The 21,685-nt window shown below is 44.0% G+C and overlaps 1 protein-coding gene across 3 annotated transcripts in view; it reads left to right on the top strand.

Moving 5' to 3' along the window:
* map2k5 (mitogen-activated protein kinase kinase 5) overlaps nucleotides 1–19,439 on the top strand; it is a 57,442-nt gene extending 38,003 nt beyond the window's left edge. For all 3 annotated transcript variants that reach the window (XM_052063217.1, XM_052063216.1, XM_052063218.1), the window contains 3 exons: nucleotides 9,396–9,457; nucleotides 9,808–9,853; nucleotides 18,151–19,439. In XM_052063217.1, the coding sequence (XP_051919177.1) occupies nucleotides 9,396–9,457; nucleotides 9,808–9,853; nucleotides 18,151–18,258 (216 nt within the window). In that variant the 3' untranslated portion in view covers nucleotides 18,259–19,439. The remainder of the gene's footprint in view (nucleotides 1–9,395; nucleotides 9,458–9,807; nucleotides 9,854–18,150) is intronic.
* The last annotated feature ends 2,246 nt before the right edge of the window (nucleotides 19,440–21,685 follow it).

Raw genomic sequence — 21,685 nt, 5'->3', positions numbered from 1 at the left:
ATACATGCATAAATATGTGTTTGTTTGATACCGCAAAGGTTAAACGTGCCAATCAATATGACAGGTGGACTTAGATGATTCGTCCTATTTAAACGACACATTTTATTTATTTTCCATGTCATGTCGTCTATATGTTTGGTGCACTCATTTTAAAAGCGTGTACTCCCAGGAGGCTTATAGGGTGCAGTGTTCAAGGGTGCACTTGTCCTTGCTTTGATACCCACGTGATGTAAGTCTACATCCATGATATATCATCCATCCCTGTGACAATAGCGCTGTAAAGTGTAGCGAGATTCGATGGGACCCATTTCTTTGTTCATTTAATCAGTTTCACACATTATGGTTTGTGCGAGGTTGTCGATCAGAGCATATGAAATCGAGAACCCTGCCCATAGAGGTGGTCTTTGCGGCTCAGCAGGGGTTCAAATGTCAATAGGTTTGAGACATCAGCATTTGAATACACCTCTGCTCTCTGACCCCAGATTTATTTATTGATGTATTTTTTGTGTATCCCAGTTGCTGTTTTTCATATCACCAAATCTAATCTCTATTTTACAAAGCTTTGAAAGCACTGTGCACAAAACATCCATCCATCTTCTTTGCTTATCCATGTTGCAACATCCTAGCTCATTCAGTGCCAGCTGTTTTTCTCAAATTGAGCGACCCTGTGCCAGCCATTTTTGACCATTTTGACTCATTTTTGAAAGCCCACAGAAAATTGAGTTCACTAGCTCAGGGGTCGGCAACCTTTGACACTCAAAGAGCCGTTTCGGTTTCCATGGAAAAGACAACGCCTGGAGCCGCATCCACTGTTTGACATCTGAAGCGACGATGTTAGCGTGCATATATTAAGATTAAGATTAAGATATCCTTTATTTGTCCCGCAATGGGGAAATTACAATCAGAATTCAGAAAGGAAAACGCTGGTTAGGGAGAGGGTAAAAAAAACACGCTCAAACTATCCTCTTCTGAGGATAATTTAAGTCCAGGATAAAAAAAGACCCTAGCACATGAATAAGCATATGACAGTTACAACAAGTCACAAGACATAACATGTACAAGGGGGAGGATGAATGGGAAGGGGGCGGGGTTGTAACCGCGACGCGGCCGAAAATGACCAGCTGCACGGTCACCGTTGCGCTCCGCATTCTGGAACCACGTCACGGGGGAAAAAGAATCGGGGCGATGAAGACGGTGATAACCAGGATGTGTATGCGCGTGTGCTTGTCCAGTCGTGTATGTGTATGTGTATGCGTGTATAGGTCATAGCTGCTTCGTCGAGGTCTGCTCATCATGTGGACAGTCCCGGCTTATCAGTCCATGGCCAAGAAGGAGGGGGGTGGTGGTGGGGACCCTAGACTCCATGCGTATTTCCATCCAGGGGAAAGGGCACATAGTGGTGTTTGTTTTTGAGAGACGGCCGCCAACAATTCCAGACAGCCTTGAGTCTTTGGTGTGTATCTCCTCACTGGCGCCAATCATTCAGATCTGAAAATTCTTTCGCAGCGTGGATGCCAACGTCTCCATGGTATTTTCAATCGCGCGGAGTCGCTCCAAAACTCCAAAGTCGCAACAATATTGCGGTTGAGCTCAGTCACCACTTGAGTCTGAGTGCTGGACATTCGCGCCAAGCCATCCAGAGTGACCGGCAGCTTCTTCACTTCCAATAGAGCCGCTCCCGTCGGTTGAATTTTGCGATAGAACAGCAAGCTGCCAACACCAAACAGCAGCATACCTGTTATCAAAAGGTCAATGATGTAGATGTCTTCCACATCCTCCACGGACAGTACTGTCAGGCACACCGGTCTCCACTTTCTCCATGGATCCAGGGCGTATCCGGCAGCAAGTGTCCCCGGAGGGCAAGCAGGCTCCCCACTGCCCGCTCTTTCCGTCGAAAAAATTTTGTCGATTACATCGAGAGACCAGCCAACTAATTCCATGGTTAGTTCTTCGGATGAAAAACACGGTATGAGGCTAGGGGAAAAAAAATTGGACAAAGACAGCACAAAAGACTAAGTGGCGAGCAGGGGGGGAAAAAAAAGGTGGGAGGGCAGGGGAGCTGTGCAAAAAGCGTCCGCCTTCGTCGAGAGCCAAGCAGAACATGCATACATACATATACATATATATATATATATATATATATATATATATATATATATATATAAAAAGCGGCTGGATAGCTCAGTTGGTAAGGCATCGGTTTGGCATACGGGAGACGGTGGTTCGAATCCCGCTTGGGGCAAAAATGAGCATATAACACCATCCAGTGTGGGTCCTTGGGCAAGATCCTTCACGCTAATGCCTACCTCATACAATGATGAGAGACAATAAAACGAATGACATGCCGGCTCAGACGTCGCCCGGCCAAACAAGGTCTGCGTCAGGTGCTGGGGAACCAGAGCACCTTGATGAAAAATGGGCTACTGGAACAAAGCGGAGATGGGCGAGATACGATAACATGGCTCTGTTGGAATGCTACTACTCAAGCAACCCTAGTCAGAGGGGTTACATGCAGAGAATGTGGGCTAAATGGTTACTTCGAAACCCACAGTCACGGTTGACCGCGAAACAACTAGTAGCTCAGTGTTCCAACATCCACAAACGGCAACTGCTGTCACAACTTGAGATTGATGAGGTACAACGCAGGTTCCATGGTGAAGGGCCCCAGGCTGCCAGATCAGAGGAGGAGGTCATACAAGAGATTGGGAGGCAACCCCCAATGAATGCAGATGATGAGATTGGGTGGCCAGCCCCAATGAATGAAATGCTGAGCGAGGCAGCAACTGACCTGAAAGCTGAGATCATGGCGAGAATGAAAGCGGGGCAACCTAGAAACCGATTACAACGGCTATGTGAAGTACCATCTGAAAGTCTCATAGAAAGTGTGAATGCAGCACTGAGGGCGATCCCTACCGTAACGATCACAGAAACCAATGAGCTGATACGCTTCAGCATCAGTGATCCTGGAGACTCTGGGCTATAAGAGCAACCATGGAAGCCATGAGATACGTTACCCACCATGGAAAAGACGGTTGGAGGCTAAGATCAAGGCGGCCCGGAAAGATGTGAGTCAATTAACGGAGGCCCAGAGAGGTGTGATGAAAAGGCCGATACCCGAGAGGTACATCCAGATGACCATACCTGAAGCACTCGAAACTGCCAAACAAAGGCTCCAAGCCTTGTCCAGTCGCCTAAAGCGGTACACGAAAGAGAATGAGGCCAGACGAATAAACAGGCTGTTCGCAACACAACCTGCGAAAGTGTACGCTCAGTGGCAGGGTCCTAACAACAGAGCTGACCCACCAAGACTGGAAACTGAAAGGTACTGGAAAGGCATATGGGAGAAGGAGGTTGCACATAACAGCAGTGCACAATGGCTGGTGACCCTGAGAGAGGAGCACAGCAACCTCCCTGAACAGAACCCGGTTACCATAACAGTGGCAGACATACAGGAAAGAGTCTCAGATATGAAGAACTGGACAGCACCAGGCCCGGACATGGTCCACACCTACTGGCTAAAGAAACTCACAGCACTCCATGAGCGCCTAGCAGTACAAATGAACCAGCTGCTGAGGGATGGGACTCACCCAGAATGGCTAACCGAAGGGCGAACCATCCTGATCATGAAGGATCCCTCAAAGGGTGCAGCCCCATCCAACTATCGGCCCCATCCAATAACCTGTCTCTCCACAACATGGAAGCTCATGTCAGGCATCATTGCGGCTAAGATAAGTGGACACATGGATCAATACATGAACGAAGCACAGAAGGGCATTGGTAGAGATACCAGAGGAGCCAAACATCAGCTCCTGGTTGACAGAACAGTCGCCCAAGACTGCAGGTCCCGACGTACCAACCTGTGCACAGCTTGGATTGATTACAGGAAAGCCTATAACTCGATGCCACATACATGGATCACTGAATGCTTGGAGTTGTATAAGGTGAACAGGACCCTAAGAGCCTTCGTTGCGAACTCGATGAGGATGTGGAAAACCACACTTGAAGCCAATGGCAAGCCACTTACCCAAGTGTCCATCAAATGTGGCATATACCAAGGTGATGCACTATCCCCACTGCTGTTCTGCATAGGACTGAACCCCCTAAGCCAAGTAATCACCAAGACAGGCTATGGATACCGCCTCAGAAATGGAGCTACAATCAGTCACCTCCTCTACATGGATGACATAAAGCTGTATGCTAAGAGCGAAAGGGACATAGATTCCCTGATCCACACAACCAGGATCTACAGCAGCGACATCGGGATGTCATTCGGGCTTGAGAAATGTAGTCGGATGGTGACTAAGAGAGGAAAGGTAGTCCGCACTGAAGGGGTCTCACTCCCTGAAGGAACAATAGCAGACATTGAGGACAGCTACAAGTACCTTGGTATACCACAAGCCAATGGCAACCTCGAACTGGCAACAAGGAAAGCGGCTATGGCCAAATACCTCCAGCGAGTGAGGCAAGTCCTAAGAAGCCAGCTCAATGGCAAGAATAAGACCCGGGCAATAAACGGCTATGCCCTGCCAGTGATCAGATACCCTGCAGGAATAATAAGGTGGCCAAAGGAAGAGATTCAGACCACGGATGTTAAGACTCGAAAGCTCCTAACCATGCATGGAGGGTTCCATCCCAAATCCAGCACCCTGAGACTGTACGCAAGCCGAAAGGATGGAGGCCGGGGACTAGTGAGTGTGAGAGCCACTGTCCAGGATGAAACATCCAAGCTCCATGAATACATCAAGGAGAAGGCTCCAACGGATGACGTACTCAGAGAATGTCTCAGACAATGGGGAACAGAAGATGAGGTGCTGGAAGAGGGACCATCATGGGAGGACAAGCCCCTACACGGGATGTACCACCGGACCATAACTGAAGTGGCTGATCTCAAGAAGTCCTATCAGTGGCTAGAGAGGGCTGGCCTGAAGGACAGCACAGAGGCACTCATCCTGGCTGCTCAGGAGCAGGCCTTGAGCACCAGAGCCATCGAGGCCCAGATATACCACACCAGACAAGACCCAAGGTGTAGGTTGTGCAAAGAGGCACCTGAGACGATCCAACACATAACTGCAGGGTGTAAGATGCTGGCAGGGAAAGCCTACATGGAACGCCATAACCAGGTGGCTGGCATAGTCTACCGAAACATCTGTGTGGAGTATGGACTGGAAACCCCAAGGTCAAAATGGGAAACACCTCCGAAGGTGGTGGAGAATGACAGAGCGAAGATCCTGTGGGACTTCCAGATCCAGACTGACAAGATGGTAATGGCGAACCAACCAGATATCGTGATCATAGATAAAGGGCAGAGGAAAGCCGTTGTAGTGGATGTAGCGGTCCCAAGTGATGGAAACATCAGGAAGAAGGAACATGAGAAACTCGAGAAATACCAAGGGCTCAGAGAGGAGCTGGAGAGAGCCTGGAAGGTAAAGGTGACAGTCGTGCCTGTGGTGGTCGGAGCACTCGGGGCAGTGACCCCCAAACTAGATGAGTGGTTGCAACAGATCCCGGGAACAACATCGGACATCTCAGTCCAGAAATGTGCAGTGCTGGGAACAGCAAGGATACTGCGCAGAACCCTCAAGCTTCCTGGCCTCTGGTAGAGGACCCGAGCTGAATGAGGGACGGACACCACCCGAGGGGTGAGATGAGGATTTTTTTTTTTTTATATATATATAAAAATCCTCATCTCACCCCTCAGGTGGGGTCCGTCCCTCATTCAGCTCGGGTCCTCTACCAGAGGCCAGGAAGCTTGAGGGTTCTGCGCAATATCCTTGCTGTTTCCAGCACTGCACAATTCTGGACTGAGATGTCCGATGTTGTTCCCGGGATCTGTTGCAACCACTCATCTAGTTTGGGTGTCACTGCCCCGAGTGCTCCGACCACCACAGGCACGACTGTCACCTTTACCTTCCAGGCTCTCTCCAGCTCCTCTCTGAGCCCTTGGTATTTCTCGAGTTTCTCGTGTTCCTTCTTTCTGACGTTTCCATCATTTGGGACTGCTACATCCACAACAACGGCTTTCCTCTGCCCTTTATCTATGATCACGCTATCTGGTTGGTTTGCCATTACCATCTTGTCAGTCTGGATCTGGAAGTCCCACAGGATCTTCGCTCTGTCATTCTCCACCTCCTTCGGAGGTGTTTCCCATTTTGACCTTGGGGTTTCCAGTCCATACTCCGCACAGACGTTTTGGTAGACTATGCCAGCCACCTGGTTATGGCGTTCCATGTAGGCTTTCCCTGCCAGCATCTTACACCCTGCAGTTATGTGTTGGATCGTTTCAGGTGCCTCTTTGCACAACCTACACCTTGGGTCTTGTCTGGTGTGGTATATCTGCGCCTCAATGGCTCTGGTGCTCAGGGCCTGCTCCTGAGCAGCCAGGATGAGTGCCTCTGTGCTGTCCTTCAGGCCAGCCCTCTCTAGCCACTGATAGGACTTCTTGAGATCGGCCACTTAAGTTATGGTCCGGTGGTACATCCCGTGTAGGGGCTTGTCCTCCCATGGTGGTCCCTCTTCCAGCGCCTCATCTACTGTTCCCCATTGTCCGAGACATTCTCTGAGTACGTCATCCGTTGGAGCCTTCTCCTTGATGTATTCATGGAGCTTGGATGTTTCATCCTGGACAGTGGCTCTCACACTCACTAGTCCTCGGCCTCCTTCCTTTCGGCTTGCGTACAGTCTCAGGGTGCTGGATTTGGGATGGAACCCTCCATGCATGGTTAGGAGCTTTCGGGTCCTAACGTCCGTGGTCTGAATCTCTTCCTTTGGCCACCTTATTATTCCTGCAGGGTATCTGATAACTGGCAGGGCATAGCTGTTTATTGCCCGGGTCTTATTCTTGCCATTGAGCTGGCTTCTTGGGACTCACTCACTGGAGGTATTTGGCCGTAGCTGCTTTCCTTGTGGCCAGTTCGAGGTTGCCATTAGCTTGTGGTATTCCGAGGTACTTGTAACTGTCCTCAATGTCTGCTATTGTTCCTTACTCCACTCCAGGGAGTGAGAGCCCTTCAGTGCGGACTACCTTTCCTCTATTAGTCACCATCCGACTACATTTCTCAAGCCCGTATGACATCCCGATGTCGCTGCTGTAGATCCTGGTCGGTGACTGATTGTAGCTCCATTCTGAGGCGGTATCCATGGCCTGTCTTGGTGATTACTTGGCTTAGGGGGTTCAGTCCTATGCAGAACAGCAGTGGGGAGAGTGAATCACCTTGGTATATGCCACATTTGATGGACACTTGGGTAAGTGGCTTGCCATTGGCTTCAAGTGTGGTTTTCCACATCCTCATCGAGTTTGCAACGTAGGCTCTTAGGGTCCTGTTCACCTTATACAACTCCAAGCATTCAGTGATCCATGTATGTGGCATCGAGTCATAGGCTTTCTTGTAATCAATCCAGGCTGTGCACAGGTTGGTACGTCGGGACCTGCAGTCTTGTGCGACTGTTGTGTCAACCAGGAGCTGATGTTTGGCTCCTCTGGTATCTCTACCAATGCCCTTCTGTGCTTCGCTCATGTATTGATCCATGTGTCCACTTATCTTAGCCGCAATGATGCCTGACATGAGCTTCCATGTTGTGGAGAGACAGGTTATTGGCCGATAGTTGGATGGGACCGCACCCTTTGAGGGATCCTTCATGATCAAGATCGTTCGCCCTTCCGTTAGCCATCCTGGGTGAGTCCCATCTCTCAGCAGCTGGTTCATTTGTGCTGCTAGGCGCTCATGGAGTGCTGTGAGTTTCTTTAGCCAGTAGGTGTCGACCATGACCGGGCCTGGTGATGTCCAGTTCTTCATATCTGAGACTCTTTCCTGTATGTTTACCACTGTTATGGTAACTGGGTCCTGTTCAGGGAGGTTGCTGTGCTCCTCTCTCAGGGTCACCAGCCATTGTGCACTGCTGTTATGTGCAACCTCCTTCTCCCATATGCCTTTCCAGTACCTTTCAGTTTCCTGTCTTGGTGGGTCAGCTCTGTTGTTAGGACCCTGCCACTGAGCGTACACTTTCGCAGGTTGTGTTGCGAACAGCCTGTTTATTCGTCTGGCCTCATTCTCTTTCGTGTACCGCTTTAGGCGGCTGGACAAGGCTTGGAGCCTTTGTTTGGCAGTTTCGAGTGCTTCAGGTATGGTCATCTGGATGTACTTCTCGGGTATCGGCCTTTTCATCACACCTCTCTGGGCCTCCGTCAATTGACTCACATCTTTCTGGGCCGCCTTGATCTTAGCCTCCAACCGTCTTTTCCATGGTGGGTAACGTATCTCATGGCTTCCATGGTTGCTCTTATAGCCAAGCATCTCAAGGATCACTGATGCTGAAGTGTATACCAGCTCATTGGTTTCCGTGATCGTTACGGTAGGGATCGCCCTCAGTGCTGCATTCACACTTTCCATTAGACTTTCAGGTGGTACTTCACATAGCCGTTGTAATCGGTTTCGAGGTTGCCCAGGTTTCATTCTCGCCATGATCTTAGCTTTCAGGTCAGTTGCTGCCTCGCTCAGCATTTCATTCATTGGGGCTGGCCTCCCAATCTCATCATCTGCATTTATTGGGGCTTGCCTCCCAATCTCTGGTATGACCTCCTCCTCTGGTCTGGCACCCTGGGGCCCTTCACCATGGAACCTGCGTTGTACCTCATCAATCTCAAGTTGTGACAGCAGTTTGTGGATGTTGGAACACTGAGTTACTAGTTGTTTCGTGGTCAACCGTGACTGTGGGTTTCGAAGTAACCATTCAGCCCACATTCTCTTCATGTAACCCCTCTGACTAGGGTTGCTTGAGTAGTAGCATTCCAACAGAGCCATGTTATCGCATCTCGTCCATCTCCGCTTTGTTCCAGTAGCCCATTTTTCATCAAGGTGCTCTGGTTCTCCAGCACCTGACGCAGACCTTGTTTGTCCGGGCGACGTCTGAGCCGGCATGTCATTCATTTTATTGCCTCTCATCATTGTATGAGGTAGGCATTAGCGTGAAGGATCTTGCCCAAGGACCCACACTGGATGGTGTTATGTGCTCATTTTTTGCCCCAAGCGGGATTGGAACCACCGTCTCCCGTATGCCAAAACCGATGCCTTACCAACTGAGCTATCCAGCCGCTATATATATATATATATATATATATATATATATATATGTATGTATATATATGTATGTGTATGTATGTATATATGGACACACCTGCCTCGATTTTGGATTCTAATGTATTTACTTTAGCAAAAACAAAATGTAATTTGTCCTTGATAAATTAGGATAAATTTAACCCCCCGGGACAACTGTTTTCTGACTACCACCCTCTCAATTTCATGTTAGATAAGCTAACCACCAATAATAAAAATGGACAAACATCACCCATAAACTTCATACGTCTGTATTTATTATTTCATTTTTAATTCTCTTCAAAGGATCCGCCAGTTCTCCCTGCAGGACAGTTCAGCGAGATGTTTGTTCACTTCATCACTCAGTGGTAAGTCAAATGTTACTACAGAGATGTCATTGTTGTCATCTGAATGCATTCACCACTTCGTCACAATCTCATACACATTTTCATTGTCCACTCAATGTTGCTATGTGGGAATTTTAATTGTTTTGTTTTTAAGAATATTAAATAGCTTTGTAATCTAAATGACTAAATATTACCATATAAACCCTGCAACTGACTGGTGATCTGTCCAGCAGGAAGTACTCCCACCTCTCATCTCCATGCGATACATGGTATCGAAAATGGGTGCTTGAGTGGATTATTTTAAGGATTAGAACATTCACAGTACAGTATATATCTTGTATTGAGGAGATTTTGACTACCTGCTCTTTCAGCATGAGAAGACAACCCAAAGAGAGACCTGCACCTAATAACTTGATGGTAAGTTAAACCAATTCCCTCTATTAAAAGGTTGCAACCTTCAAAATAATCACATTGAGAGTCTATATATAAGGTGTTATCATATTCCTGCGCCCCGGTTAAAGTCAATTAAACGAAGTTTATCATCGCTTTCATTTTTGTCTACAACTGTACTTTTTGAAGTTGCAGGGTTCGCAGTCAAGGACCTCTAAAATCCGTACTGCTGTGTTATAATAACATAAATGAACTTTTTGCTTGGAATGAAAAATGTCACAGAGGTCTGCAAAAAACATTGAGATGGATTTAAGGTGCACTTCAGCAGTAATTTATTAAATTGAGACTGTGTTGATGATTCCGCCCAAAGTACTGTTCAAGAGTTAATTAAGTGTACTTTGACCATTTTTAGCAGACAAACAAATCTATCAGCAGCATATTTGCCTGTGTGTATTTGTGGATTATTATGCAAAATAATTTTTCAAGAGTCGACGTCACAATTTTAGTGTGGTTCTCATCATGTTGTGTGGTTCTCATCATGTTGTTTGGTTCTCATCTTTTTCCAATGCCATGACCTCATGTGTGAACTTAAAGACCTAAAACACAGCTCAGCAAAGTTGGGTTCGCAAACCACTTCCAGGCCTTCTCCAGCTTCTGACCGGCCCTGCAGTCTTTAAGAAGTAAAAATAAATAAATAGACAAAATGAAGTGTATGCCCTTTTTATTTTGTTGTGCATGCATATTGGTAGTGAAAGCAAGCAAGATCAGCACTTTGTCTTCAGTGTTACCAACTTACTGCAGAAAGATAATGTTGTTTTGAGTGACTTTTCTGACCATTCTAGCAACTATTTAAAAAATCCCCACTTGTTGATCTGCTTCACCAGTCATTATGTGCAATCAGTTCACTCTGTGACGGTTTTGATCTTAACAGTACGTTTGGATTTTGCATCTTCTTTCCTAGTCATCTGCACAGATTCCTGCGCTTAAAACCTGAATGTTAGCCTCATTCATCCATCCAGCCATTCATGTCGCTTACCCTCATAAGGGTTAAGGGCGTGCTGGAGCCGATGTCAGCTGTCTTCGGGCAGTAGGCGCGGGACACCCTGAACTAGTTGCCAGCCAATTGGTCACACATAGACAAACAACCATTCACTCTCACAGTCACACCAAGGGACAATTTAGAGTGTTCAATCAGCCTGCCACGCATGTTTTTGGAATGTGGGAGGAAACCGGAGCACCCGGAGAAAAGCCAGGCAGGCCCGGGGAGAACATGCAATCTCCACACGGGAAGGCCAGTATGGGATTCAAATCCTGCACCTCTGCACTGTGAGGCGGACGTGGTAACCAGCCCTCACAAAGACGTGGAGAAAAAATTGTAATATTCAACTCTAATGTGTACAAAATACACAAATACTGACTCACGCTAACACTAAACCGTGGGCAGTGGTCTCAGCATTAATATCATGAACACAGATAGGGGTTAACATCATCACCTCTGCTGCGGTCGATAAATGAATTCAGTGTAACAATATTGTCTTCTAAATGAATACAGTTATCAGACATTTTCTTCTTAAATTGGTACGAATGTAGGTTGTGATTATATTTATTCATATACACAAAAGGACTAAGCCATCACATGATAGTAGGCCTGCGTTCATCTTTCCCCTTACTTCCCAAAGGTGTTTTACATCCGAAATCTGTAACCTCTATTGTGCACTGTACAACACAACTTCCAAACTGTGCATGTGTCCTCTGCGCCACAAGGCCGTCATTTGTACAAAGCTCCTTTAAAGCGGAGAGACATTTTACTGTCTGTATTAAGGCCAAGGACAAGTGACAGTTAGGTCCTCAGAGAGCTATGGGGTGAAGTTTTACGTTGTCGGGACAGAGCGTTGAAGGGTGTAAATGCGAAGCTGCTAACAGATAGCAAGTTTGCAGTCTGACACCATAGAGGGCTAAATGGAAACCATGGTCTGACACTCACTGGAAGTGAATGTCTCGTGATGAAGAGTTTTTCTTTTAGTATTTTTAGTCAAGTTCGTTGGAATTTAATTTTCACGGCCGGTGCATCATTGGGACAAATGATACCTGTATCTCTTCATCCAAAATGCATTCTTGTCATTTAGATGATTGTTGTTGTTTGTATATATTGCAGATCTGTTTGTCGAATAGATCATTTGATTGGAAATGCTACTTATGATAGCACATCCGGCTCACAATTCAGAGGTTGTGTGGTCAAATCTGGCCTCCCTGTTTGGAATGTACATGTCCTCCCCCGTGCCTGCGTGGGTTTTCTGCGGAAATTCTGGTTTCCCCTCACATTCCTTATAAAAATCATGGTGGAGTAATTGATGACCCTGAATTGTCTGTAGCCGTCAATGTGAATGGTTGTTTATGCTCAGCAACTGACTGGCCAACGGTGCCGGGTGTACCTTGGTGAGGAAAAGTATTACAGAGAATGGATGGATGCTACTTATCATCTATACATTGAGGTTTGTTTTTTTTAACACCAGAATTAATGAGTTTAGTCTGTGGTCAATGGTCTGGGATAAGCGGAAGTAAATGGATGAGTGGATGGCATCTTGAAACATGCCTTCCATGTTTAGCAATATACATAGTTCTTATGTTGTTCACTTTTGTCCTACCAAAGTGCCTCTCCGTCATCTACTTTTCTTCTTACCTGTAGTTTTGTCCTCCTGTAGGCATTTTATTTCATTCTTGCTGCTATGAGCCCAGCGATGGAAGGTCATGGATGCCTGCCTTTTGTAATGCCAGTCTGCTGATTGTCTCTCTTTCTCTCTCCTCTGCCTCATTCCTTTTTTCCTCCACACTTCTTACTCTGCTTCCCCATTCCGCCAGCCTCCTGAGTCCATTAAAACTCTTATACCTATTCTATCTGTATGTTAATGTGCCAAACGGCATCGGCCTGTTTTGCTTGTGCAACCATTTGCCTTTAGTTTTTATCTTAGCTACTCCTTTCTACTGGAAGGCAAACTTCTCAAATAATAGTACAGTACATATGCTGGACGAATCAAAATACCGTGTACTGTAGTAGTTATCGCATCTTGATTTTGAGGACCGGGTTTCATGGGGCTTGGGCGTCCTATGAGAACCGACCTACTTTTGTGTTCCCAAATATTGATGTAAGGGAGCTTGTTGTAACCTATGGACTGATGTTGGAAATTGAAAACGCATCCGGATGTCATTTTGTCGGCCATAGGTTTTGAAGAAATCTATAAAGTCAGCTGTCTCAAATTGAATCACCCATCATTTTTCTGGTTTGAAAGACAACTTGATTCAACCCATTTGTCCATGTCTTAAGCTTTTGCAATGAACATATGATAATAATAATAATAATGCTTTTTATTTATATTTATTTATATTTTCAAGAAACCCAAGGACACTTTACCAATAACAAAAACAATAAAACACAATACGATGAACCTTCGAAGAGGGGAGGAAGGTGAGCGTGCTTTTCTCTCCTTATACTTGTGGGCACTCGATTCTGTCGTCTTAAGTTAATGGAATTGCTCAGATGAGGGAACTTTCCATTGGCCAGTCTCCAGGAGGTTAGCTGCTAGGATTTGATGATCACCATTCCTGTATGAGGTTTCTTGCTTTTGCTTCCAAACAGACCATCCTACAGTGGGCCAGAAGTGCAAGACAAAGAAATAACTAAAAAATAATAATTAAAAAAAAACCGAAACAGAACAAAAACTAAATGCAACAGCCAATGGGGGAAAAATGAAAAATCAAATAACTAAAAAGCAACAAAAAACAAAAACTGTATTTTTTTTTAATTTACAGTTTTTGTAATAAGCTTAATTTGCTGTTTTGTTTAACTGTTTGTTGTTTTGTTGGTTTTTTTCCATTTGGCGTTGTGGTCAGTTTTTCTTTTTTTGTTGTTGTTATTTTTGTTTTTCCTTGAGCTTTGATGTTGTGTTTTGCTATTTGTTGCTGTCTTTTGCACTTCAAGGCTTCCCCCCACACCCCTAAAAAATACACTTACTGTAAAATTCCCTTATTTTCGCATTTAGCAGACTTCACTGGTGAACCTTATTTTGTCCATGTGCTTATTTTTGTCGATGAAGGCCAGAAAAACAAGCGCAGGCATTCAACACAATTACATTATTTGATTGGGATTTGATTGACATGTCATCTCTCCCTCCCGCTCACCCTCATCATGCCTCATTCCCTAGCCAGCAGCCTTCACATCAGCCTTTTAGCACCCTTGTCAATGAAGCCCCCCCACCCCATTCTGCTTCTCTATTCAAAGGTGTGCACAGAAACACATTCAACCCCAGAGACACCAGATGAGCCCCTCTATTTTTCACAAAAGAATTCCTCCCATGTCTGCCTGTTTCCACATTAACACATAAATGCTGTTTTAAAATACAGTTCAGTTCAATATATCTAATTTATTTGATTTTAAAAAATTGAGGAGTAAACTCTCATTTTCCCATAGCTGTCTGCCATAAAACATGTTTTCATCTATTTCAGTCTATTTTCAGTTAATTATCTTTTTTTTTAACCGCCAAATGTGCAGTTTGTTTGTCATGCCATATTTCCTCTTGACCACAAAAAACTAAAAACCTCACATATTAAAACATATTGTATTTTAATTCCTGTTCTTTTTTTTTATATGGCGTTTCTCACTTTCAAGGTGTTTTTTTCACTCATTTGTCTACCTGTAAACAAGATAACTAGGACTTAAAGTATGACCACATTTTGATACATGATGATCTTTTTTTTAACCTAAGAAAACCCTCTGTAACTTTTCAGATTTTTGTCTTCATATTGGGAATGGCGTCGATGCCTTTCTTCTGGACACCCCAACAGTTGTTGGGAAGCAGACGAGCATCCAGCCAGCATCAAGTTCGCTTTTTGTTTCTGTGTGCTGGACTCAAAGTGTAACCCTGCGGTTCCAAAACCCAAATTCTGACAATGAGCTTCCACTTCCCCTTGCTAAGGGTTTAGTGTCGAAGGATAGCTTCATGTGGGGGAATAAAGCTTCACTTTATTTTAGAACTCACCAGTTCAGTTTCATCTGAATGGTTCTTACAGCAGTGGTTGCTGGGGAGTCTGCAATTTTCACAACCTTGCGTTGCTTCTGTTTTGGGCACACCTAAGATGTGCCTAGAGCTCTTTAAACAGCTTTCAGTTTGTAAGATGATGTCCCTGTGACAAATTCGGCTCACTCACAAGGTCAGCATATCATTGCACCTCATTTGGGTTCCTCATGTGTGTTGTGGGATCTCTTCAGTCTACCCTGAACTTTCCTGTCAGCACCTTGACTCCAAAATGCTTTCATGTTCGACCCATGGGTTTTTGTTGACAAATATCCCATTCACACATGCTGGCGTGCTCCAAGATGGCACTGATGCATTGTCAGTCACGCCATTGGAGCGGCATTCACGTTTCATCCTGTCAAATTTTCTCCACTGTTGTTTGAAGCCAGCGGTTTTCTTTGAGCTTTATATGACACAGAATTAACCCAATATTCAACATAATTTAGAAGACACTGTAGTCAAGTGTAACCAGCACTTGTAAAGTTATAGTATAATTACCATAAATATTTGTATGAAGACGCTTCCGGGTACGTAGGGATCCATATGTACAAAATGTACACTGCCAATCAAACGCAGTTTATCATTCCGTAGTACTAGAAAGTGTGTCCCATTGCCTTCTGAATTCATTTGATTTTAAACCTCACCTAACTCACATTCCAAAAACATGGTAGGGTAAGGAAACTCCGGTTCGTCAAGAGCCCAACACTTCCTGTTTTAAATCCCTCCCTACTCGAACACACCAGATTCAATTGTTCATGATCGTTTCAGGCCTCCACAGAGCTTGCTGATGAGCTGATCATTTGAATCACGTGTATTGACGTAGAGAGAGATCTAAAACGGCATTATATGGTTCTCGAGGAACACATTTTCCCTACCCCTGATCTAAATTGTCCTCAGGTGTGACTATGAGTATGATGCTTGTTTTTCTATGCGTGCCCAGTGATTGGCTGGCAAGCAGTTCAGGGTATACCCTGCCTGCTGCCCGAAGACGGCTGGGAAAGGTTCCAACACGCCCGCGAGCCTCGTGAGGATAAGCGGATCAGATCATGGATGGATGGATAAATAAAAAGATAAACATAACTCAAACATAAATGTGTGAAATATGAGACGCATTCAACTACTGCTAACAAACACACAGAACAGGGATTAACATGCTTACAACTTCGTTAATGAAATACATCGCGCCACAGGATACAAGACATGTTACCGGTAAACAAACCCAGTCTCCAATTGTGGAAATCAACACTGGAGTGACGCACATGTACCCAAGATATAGACACTTTTCAATTGCTTTTTGTTGCTCAACTTTCACAGCCTGACAAGCAGATCACTAAAGCCAATAATCACAAGCCTGCCTGACAAGACATTTTGATGATAAAGTGTTATCTGTTAGTCTTAACTATTTAGGAGCAGTGAGTCCTCTTCAACTTTGATTTATTTGGGTTTATTGTTCTTATTATGCTCGCTTCCAAGCTGTTAATAGTAAAAACGATCATAAAAGATATTGCACTTTGGGAGTGAAACTACATCAGATCGAAAATAACATGTTTATTTTTATTGCTCTTCCTTTTCTAAGCATCGATAAATTATTCTGACGTCAACGGGAAGAAGTATTGTTAGGCCTATTAATGGAAATATTAGCCACCACCAGTGTTTCAATGAAGGAATGTATGTAAAGGAGTCATTGAAGTGTAAGTGAGTTTCAAGTGTCTGTCAAATAGTTACTTGCTGGCTTTTACTGTTTTATCATTCGAGCAGCTTTGTGTAGTGAATAATTCTCCAGCATTTCACAGACTAAACGTAATTACAAAGTATATTTAAATAATAGGTCCTTCCTCATTATTTTATTTCAGATTTTAAGCCAGATAGTGTTCAAACCATTGCTCTTTGTTGCCACAGGGTCAACTTCTTCTAGTTGTTAGTACAACCGCGAACAATGTGACAAGTTGCCCACCTATTTCCAATATCCCAACAGTTTTACATGCGATGACGTCTTGTGATGTTTGTAAAAGGCAACACAAACCGTCGAAACAAATGGCTCACTGCTACGTCTGAAGTTGCGCTCAGCCGAGCCATCTTTACCTGCTTGCCGCTGGTAAAGGGAAAGTAAACCAGACCATTGTTAGTGCGTTGGAGGCGGCTCTTGTGACGTCATTTTCTCCCAATATCGGTTTCATTGTTATCTGTCCAATGGTTATCGTGCATCCCTAAAATGCACTCTATTCATAAAGCTGCTTTGTCTTCCTTGCCCAAGTCATTTGCAAATGAACAGCATCAACTATCGAGCCCCCAAATGATCATTTATGTACCGGTATGTATTTATTTTCTATCCATTCTTCACCCTGTTTACGTAGGGACGTGCGAAACCACACCATGCCATTCATGAAGCTGCTCAAAAGCAATCGTTGTGTATACTTTAACCATCAACCCAGTCTAAGGTTCTGGGCACAGTGGACCCTCCAAAATCATGCACAATCAGTTGAAGGTCCTTCAACCTTGAAATAGTTTTTTTTTTTTTTTTTTTTTTAATTCAGATCCCACTCAGTGACATGGGATGTGAATGTTAATGGTAGTCCGTCACTAAATGTGCCTTGCGACTGATTGCCGACCAGTTCAGGATGGAGTCTGCCTTCCGGCCACAGTCAGCTGGGATAGGCTCCAGCAACCCCCCCACCCCCCACCCCCGCACACACACACACACACACACCTCCCTGCGACCCTGTTCAGGATAAGCGGTGTTGAAAATGGATGGATGAAAAAGATCTAAGAGTTGAAAATAAATACATTTCAGGTTTCAAGCTTTTGCTAATAGTTGGGTTTGTTGAAGCAGAAATAAGTTGCAGTTGAATAAGTCAAACTTAAAAGCAACAGCAGGTCTCACTCAGCTCACTTTTTTAATTTGTCATCACCGATACACCATTAAGAGAAGTTCAGGAGGGGAAAATCAATTGATGCTGAGCTTCTTAGTGGCCGAGTTTTAATTCCAAGTCTGAATTTACATTTTTTGGCCCTTATTTCCTTTACATTTGAAGTGCAGTCATATTAACAATTCAATGGTTGATGAGTCAAGCTGATTGTTTAGTTCTTTTTTTTTTCTCCTTGATAAATTTGTGAACATTTTCCGTTTTGTGTCTATATGGTTACATCAGAAAAAAAAGGGGGTGGAGTACTTTTTGAATGCACGGTAAATAAATAGTACACTACATCACCATGCTGACGGTATTCATGATTCTTTTTGCTTTCTCCTGTTTTTAGGGTCATTCCTTCATCGTGCAATACAATGATGGAAATGCAGAGGTGGTGTCCATGTGGGTCTGTCGCTGCTTGGAAGCAAGGCGAAACACAGCAGGCTCAAGGGCGTAACTTGCGCCTTGATGGACCAGGACATTTACAGCCAGTCTCTTGACCACTGCAAGGTTTCAAGGTCATGTACTGTATGTCCATCTGCACTCTGTAAATGACTCAGTCGACAAGGTTGCCTGTCACTCGATGTTTGAGCCTTTTTGCATCACTTTTGTGCAGTGACAGGAGCTCACATTCTTTCAACTCACTCTTCTTAAGCTTATTGCATTCATTATGAAGAACCCCCCCAGCCGCTGGTCGTCTTCTGCCGTCCAGCCGGATGAATGAAGAGTGAAAAGGTGATTGGTGATCGGAACTTCAACGTTTAAGATGTATTATATTTTATATATTATATTCTGAGAGTGATTGTGGTTAGGGCACCCTGCTTGTAAATGTTAAGGTCTTTGCCTGGGACTACCAGCCATGTGTGTTCCTCCTCTTCCCAGTGGTATCATTTCACGTTTCAGCAACCATAGCTTGTCTCCAGGATAGCAATCTTTTCTGGAAAAATATAGCCATTTATAATACCTTTAGAAGAGGTTCCGCTCACTGGTGCCCCAGCTCCTTGTTAGTGACAGGAATCGGGGTGTGCGCAATTATTTCAGCTTGGAAATTTGGCTCCTCCTCTGGAGAAATATTTTGCGCCAACAGTATTGACCTACCTATTTGTATCAAATCAACTCATGATAAACAACACATCAGACATTAATTTATCGCAGCAGCACAAATAAAAATACCCTTTGCCAAGAATATGTGCACTTGCTTGACAATCAATGAAAAGCATTTTATTCTGACAATCGTTGACCCAATCGAATGTCCAGTCCTCTACCGCTTTGGTCTTGATCACGAGCCTCATTTTCAGAGTGGCTGATCTCAAAGGATTTTGGATAAGCCTACACCAAACGTTTTTGTTTGTTTTTGTTTTAAGAATATGTATACTCAACTTTAAAAACAGGGTTTCACTCAATTTGGCCATCTTAAATTATACAAAGCCCTTGAAAGAAGTCTTGGAAAGGAAAGACTAAGCTCTGCGGCTCTTTATTTGCTTTTTGTTTTTGCCAAACACATGCAGGCTTAAAGTAAAAAGAAGAGGAAAAACACATTCCTGTCCCTGAGGAATGAAATATTGTTACATTCAAGACGCTGCTTTGTGCTGTGATGAATCATCCACTGTCTAAAAATAAAGTTGTAATGTGATCAAACATTATGTTCCTGGAGGACATTCGTGTAGTATACTGTACTTCCCTTCAAGGAACAGCAATATGGATTTTCCATCAGGAAAAAAAAAAGCTGATATTTCACCATATCTACATGCTTTGACCGAATGTGTTCAAGATTCTTTCACTGTTCTGAAGACAAGGTAAGAGATGTGGAACAGTAGCACTTAGTTGGCTGCTGAAGCTGAGGAGAGGAGCGTCGGCGTGGAGCGTGGATTTGTATCTGGAACCGAGAGCTGGTGCTTGGAATTGAAGCGGATCTACATGGGACAGGAGAGGTGAACCAATCTCTTTTTTTCATCAATGGGCGCTAGAGCTTCTTGTTTAGTTTCAAACTTAGCTTATCGCAGACATGTGGGACGTCATGCGCGTTTTGAGCATGACGTCTCTGATCTACTGTTAAAGGACACTTTGAATCTCGCCTCTTTCATTTAGAACTGCTTCAAACAACAAGGCGTATGCAGGAATAGTGGTTACGATTGTATGTCTCTGTGTTTCATACTGTGTTGTTCTATTATTTTTGTTAGTTTATGTGAACTGTTCTGTAAAACGCTTTGTTCCAGCTGCAGCGCTATATAAATAAAGATCTACTTACATGCTTTAATTGAAACATAATATTCACATAAAATTATTACATATGTAAAAATGCACAGTATATAATGTTAAATGATTGATACTTCACAAATGTAACCACAAAAAATATATTTTTTTGTTTTACGGTGATTTTGTTGATGTGAATGGGACAGTGGGGGGCATGCTTCTTCCACAGAGTCACCAATGTGAAGGACCTTATGTTTTTTTTCTACCAGCAGACAGTGAGTTCTGAAGAGGTCGTGGGCATTTTTATAGTCAATACACCTCATATTTACCATGGGGGGGAAAAAAAAGATGATGTGTTCTATCCTTGTTATAGAAATGAAGTGTTCTATGGATTGTAATAAATAGGTGGGGGAAAGGTTTCCGCTCTGCTCCTAATTTAAAAAAATTAGGAGAACCACTACAGTGGCGGCTTCATATTTTCATTCATAAGATGACATTTTGGATGTCGTGGCAAAGACTCACTCAAACCTGTAAGCACTTTGCTGTCTGAAATTCACCTTTAATTTGCATTTTGTAATTAATCTGAGTCAACCTTTAGTTAAAAGCAGATTTGTTGGTTATTAACGTGTTCATTAACCTGAGAACAGGTGGTGAAACTGCCGAGGTCATGAAAGAGTAGATGAGTTCAGATTTTTTGGGGGGCTTTGTATTATTATAATCTGCAAAGTGTAAACCAACTCAGCTGCATATTTTGTCTAAAACAAATCACATAAGCAACAAATTCACGTCAGCACAATCTGAAAAATATACAATAAGTGAAAATTTGGAATACCCACATCACAGTCCAGCTCAAATCATATTCAGCAATGCATATACCTTATAAAAGTCACCCAACACACATGCAGTGGATTTCATACTATTTATGAGATGAAAAATAATTGATCTTGAGGTCCTTCATTATGCAGCAAGCTAATGACGAAAAATGTACTGGCAAAAAGAACAAGTCACACTCCAGCCTGAAACACTTAACAGTCCCAACCTGTTTTTTTTTCCGCCACGGGCCGGTTTCTTTTTTAAAGCAATGTTTTTGATGCACCAGTGCTGAAACAAAAACTAAATATTAAAACTACAACTCACATTGGATCACTGACAAGGTAGTGGTACACTCGCCGGACTTTGGTGCAGGCAGTGTAGGTTCTGTTCTCATTCAGTAACAGCGTGAATGTGTCATCGACGACCAGTCCAGGGTGTAGTCTGCCTTTTGCGTAAAGTCAGCTCGAATAGGCTCCACCTGTCTGAAACTCTTAAGAGGATAAGCCGAATACAGAGAATGTTGGACACTCACCATTACTCTAAATGTAGTTGTTATTAGTTGAAGTCCTGTGCTTGTTGTTTAATGAGCCGGTCCCATCTTGGAGTAATGGGAAACAATTCCACCCATTTTTGTCATTGCTTAATCGGGCAGTTTTTAAAATTGTCCCCAAATTTGTCATTCGTCAGCACAACGGGCGTCCATCTATCACTGATTGACGGACCTTCCTTCACTATTGACGGAATGCTCACCTCTGGTCGTTTCGTCTCTTCTTCATGCACAAACTACTCCAGTTCTCTCAAGTTTGGGCAGTACTCCAGACGGCATGTGTCGGCTCCTTCCGCTGAGGTTCAATTGGATTGACATCAGGGCTCATAGG

Source organism: Hippocampus zosterae, chromosome 4 (genome assembly GCF_025434085.1).
Source record: "Hippocampus zosterae strain Florida chromosome 4, ASM2543408v3, whole genome shotgun sequence".
Taxonomy (NCBI): domain Eukaryota; kingdom Metazoa; phylum Chordata; class Actinopteri; order Syngnathiformes; family Syngnathidae; genus Hippocampus; species Hippocampus zosterae.
Note: the sequence above shows the minus strand (reverse complement) of the source record. Positions and strands in the feature narration are given on the sequence as shown.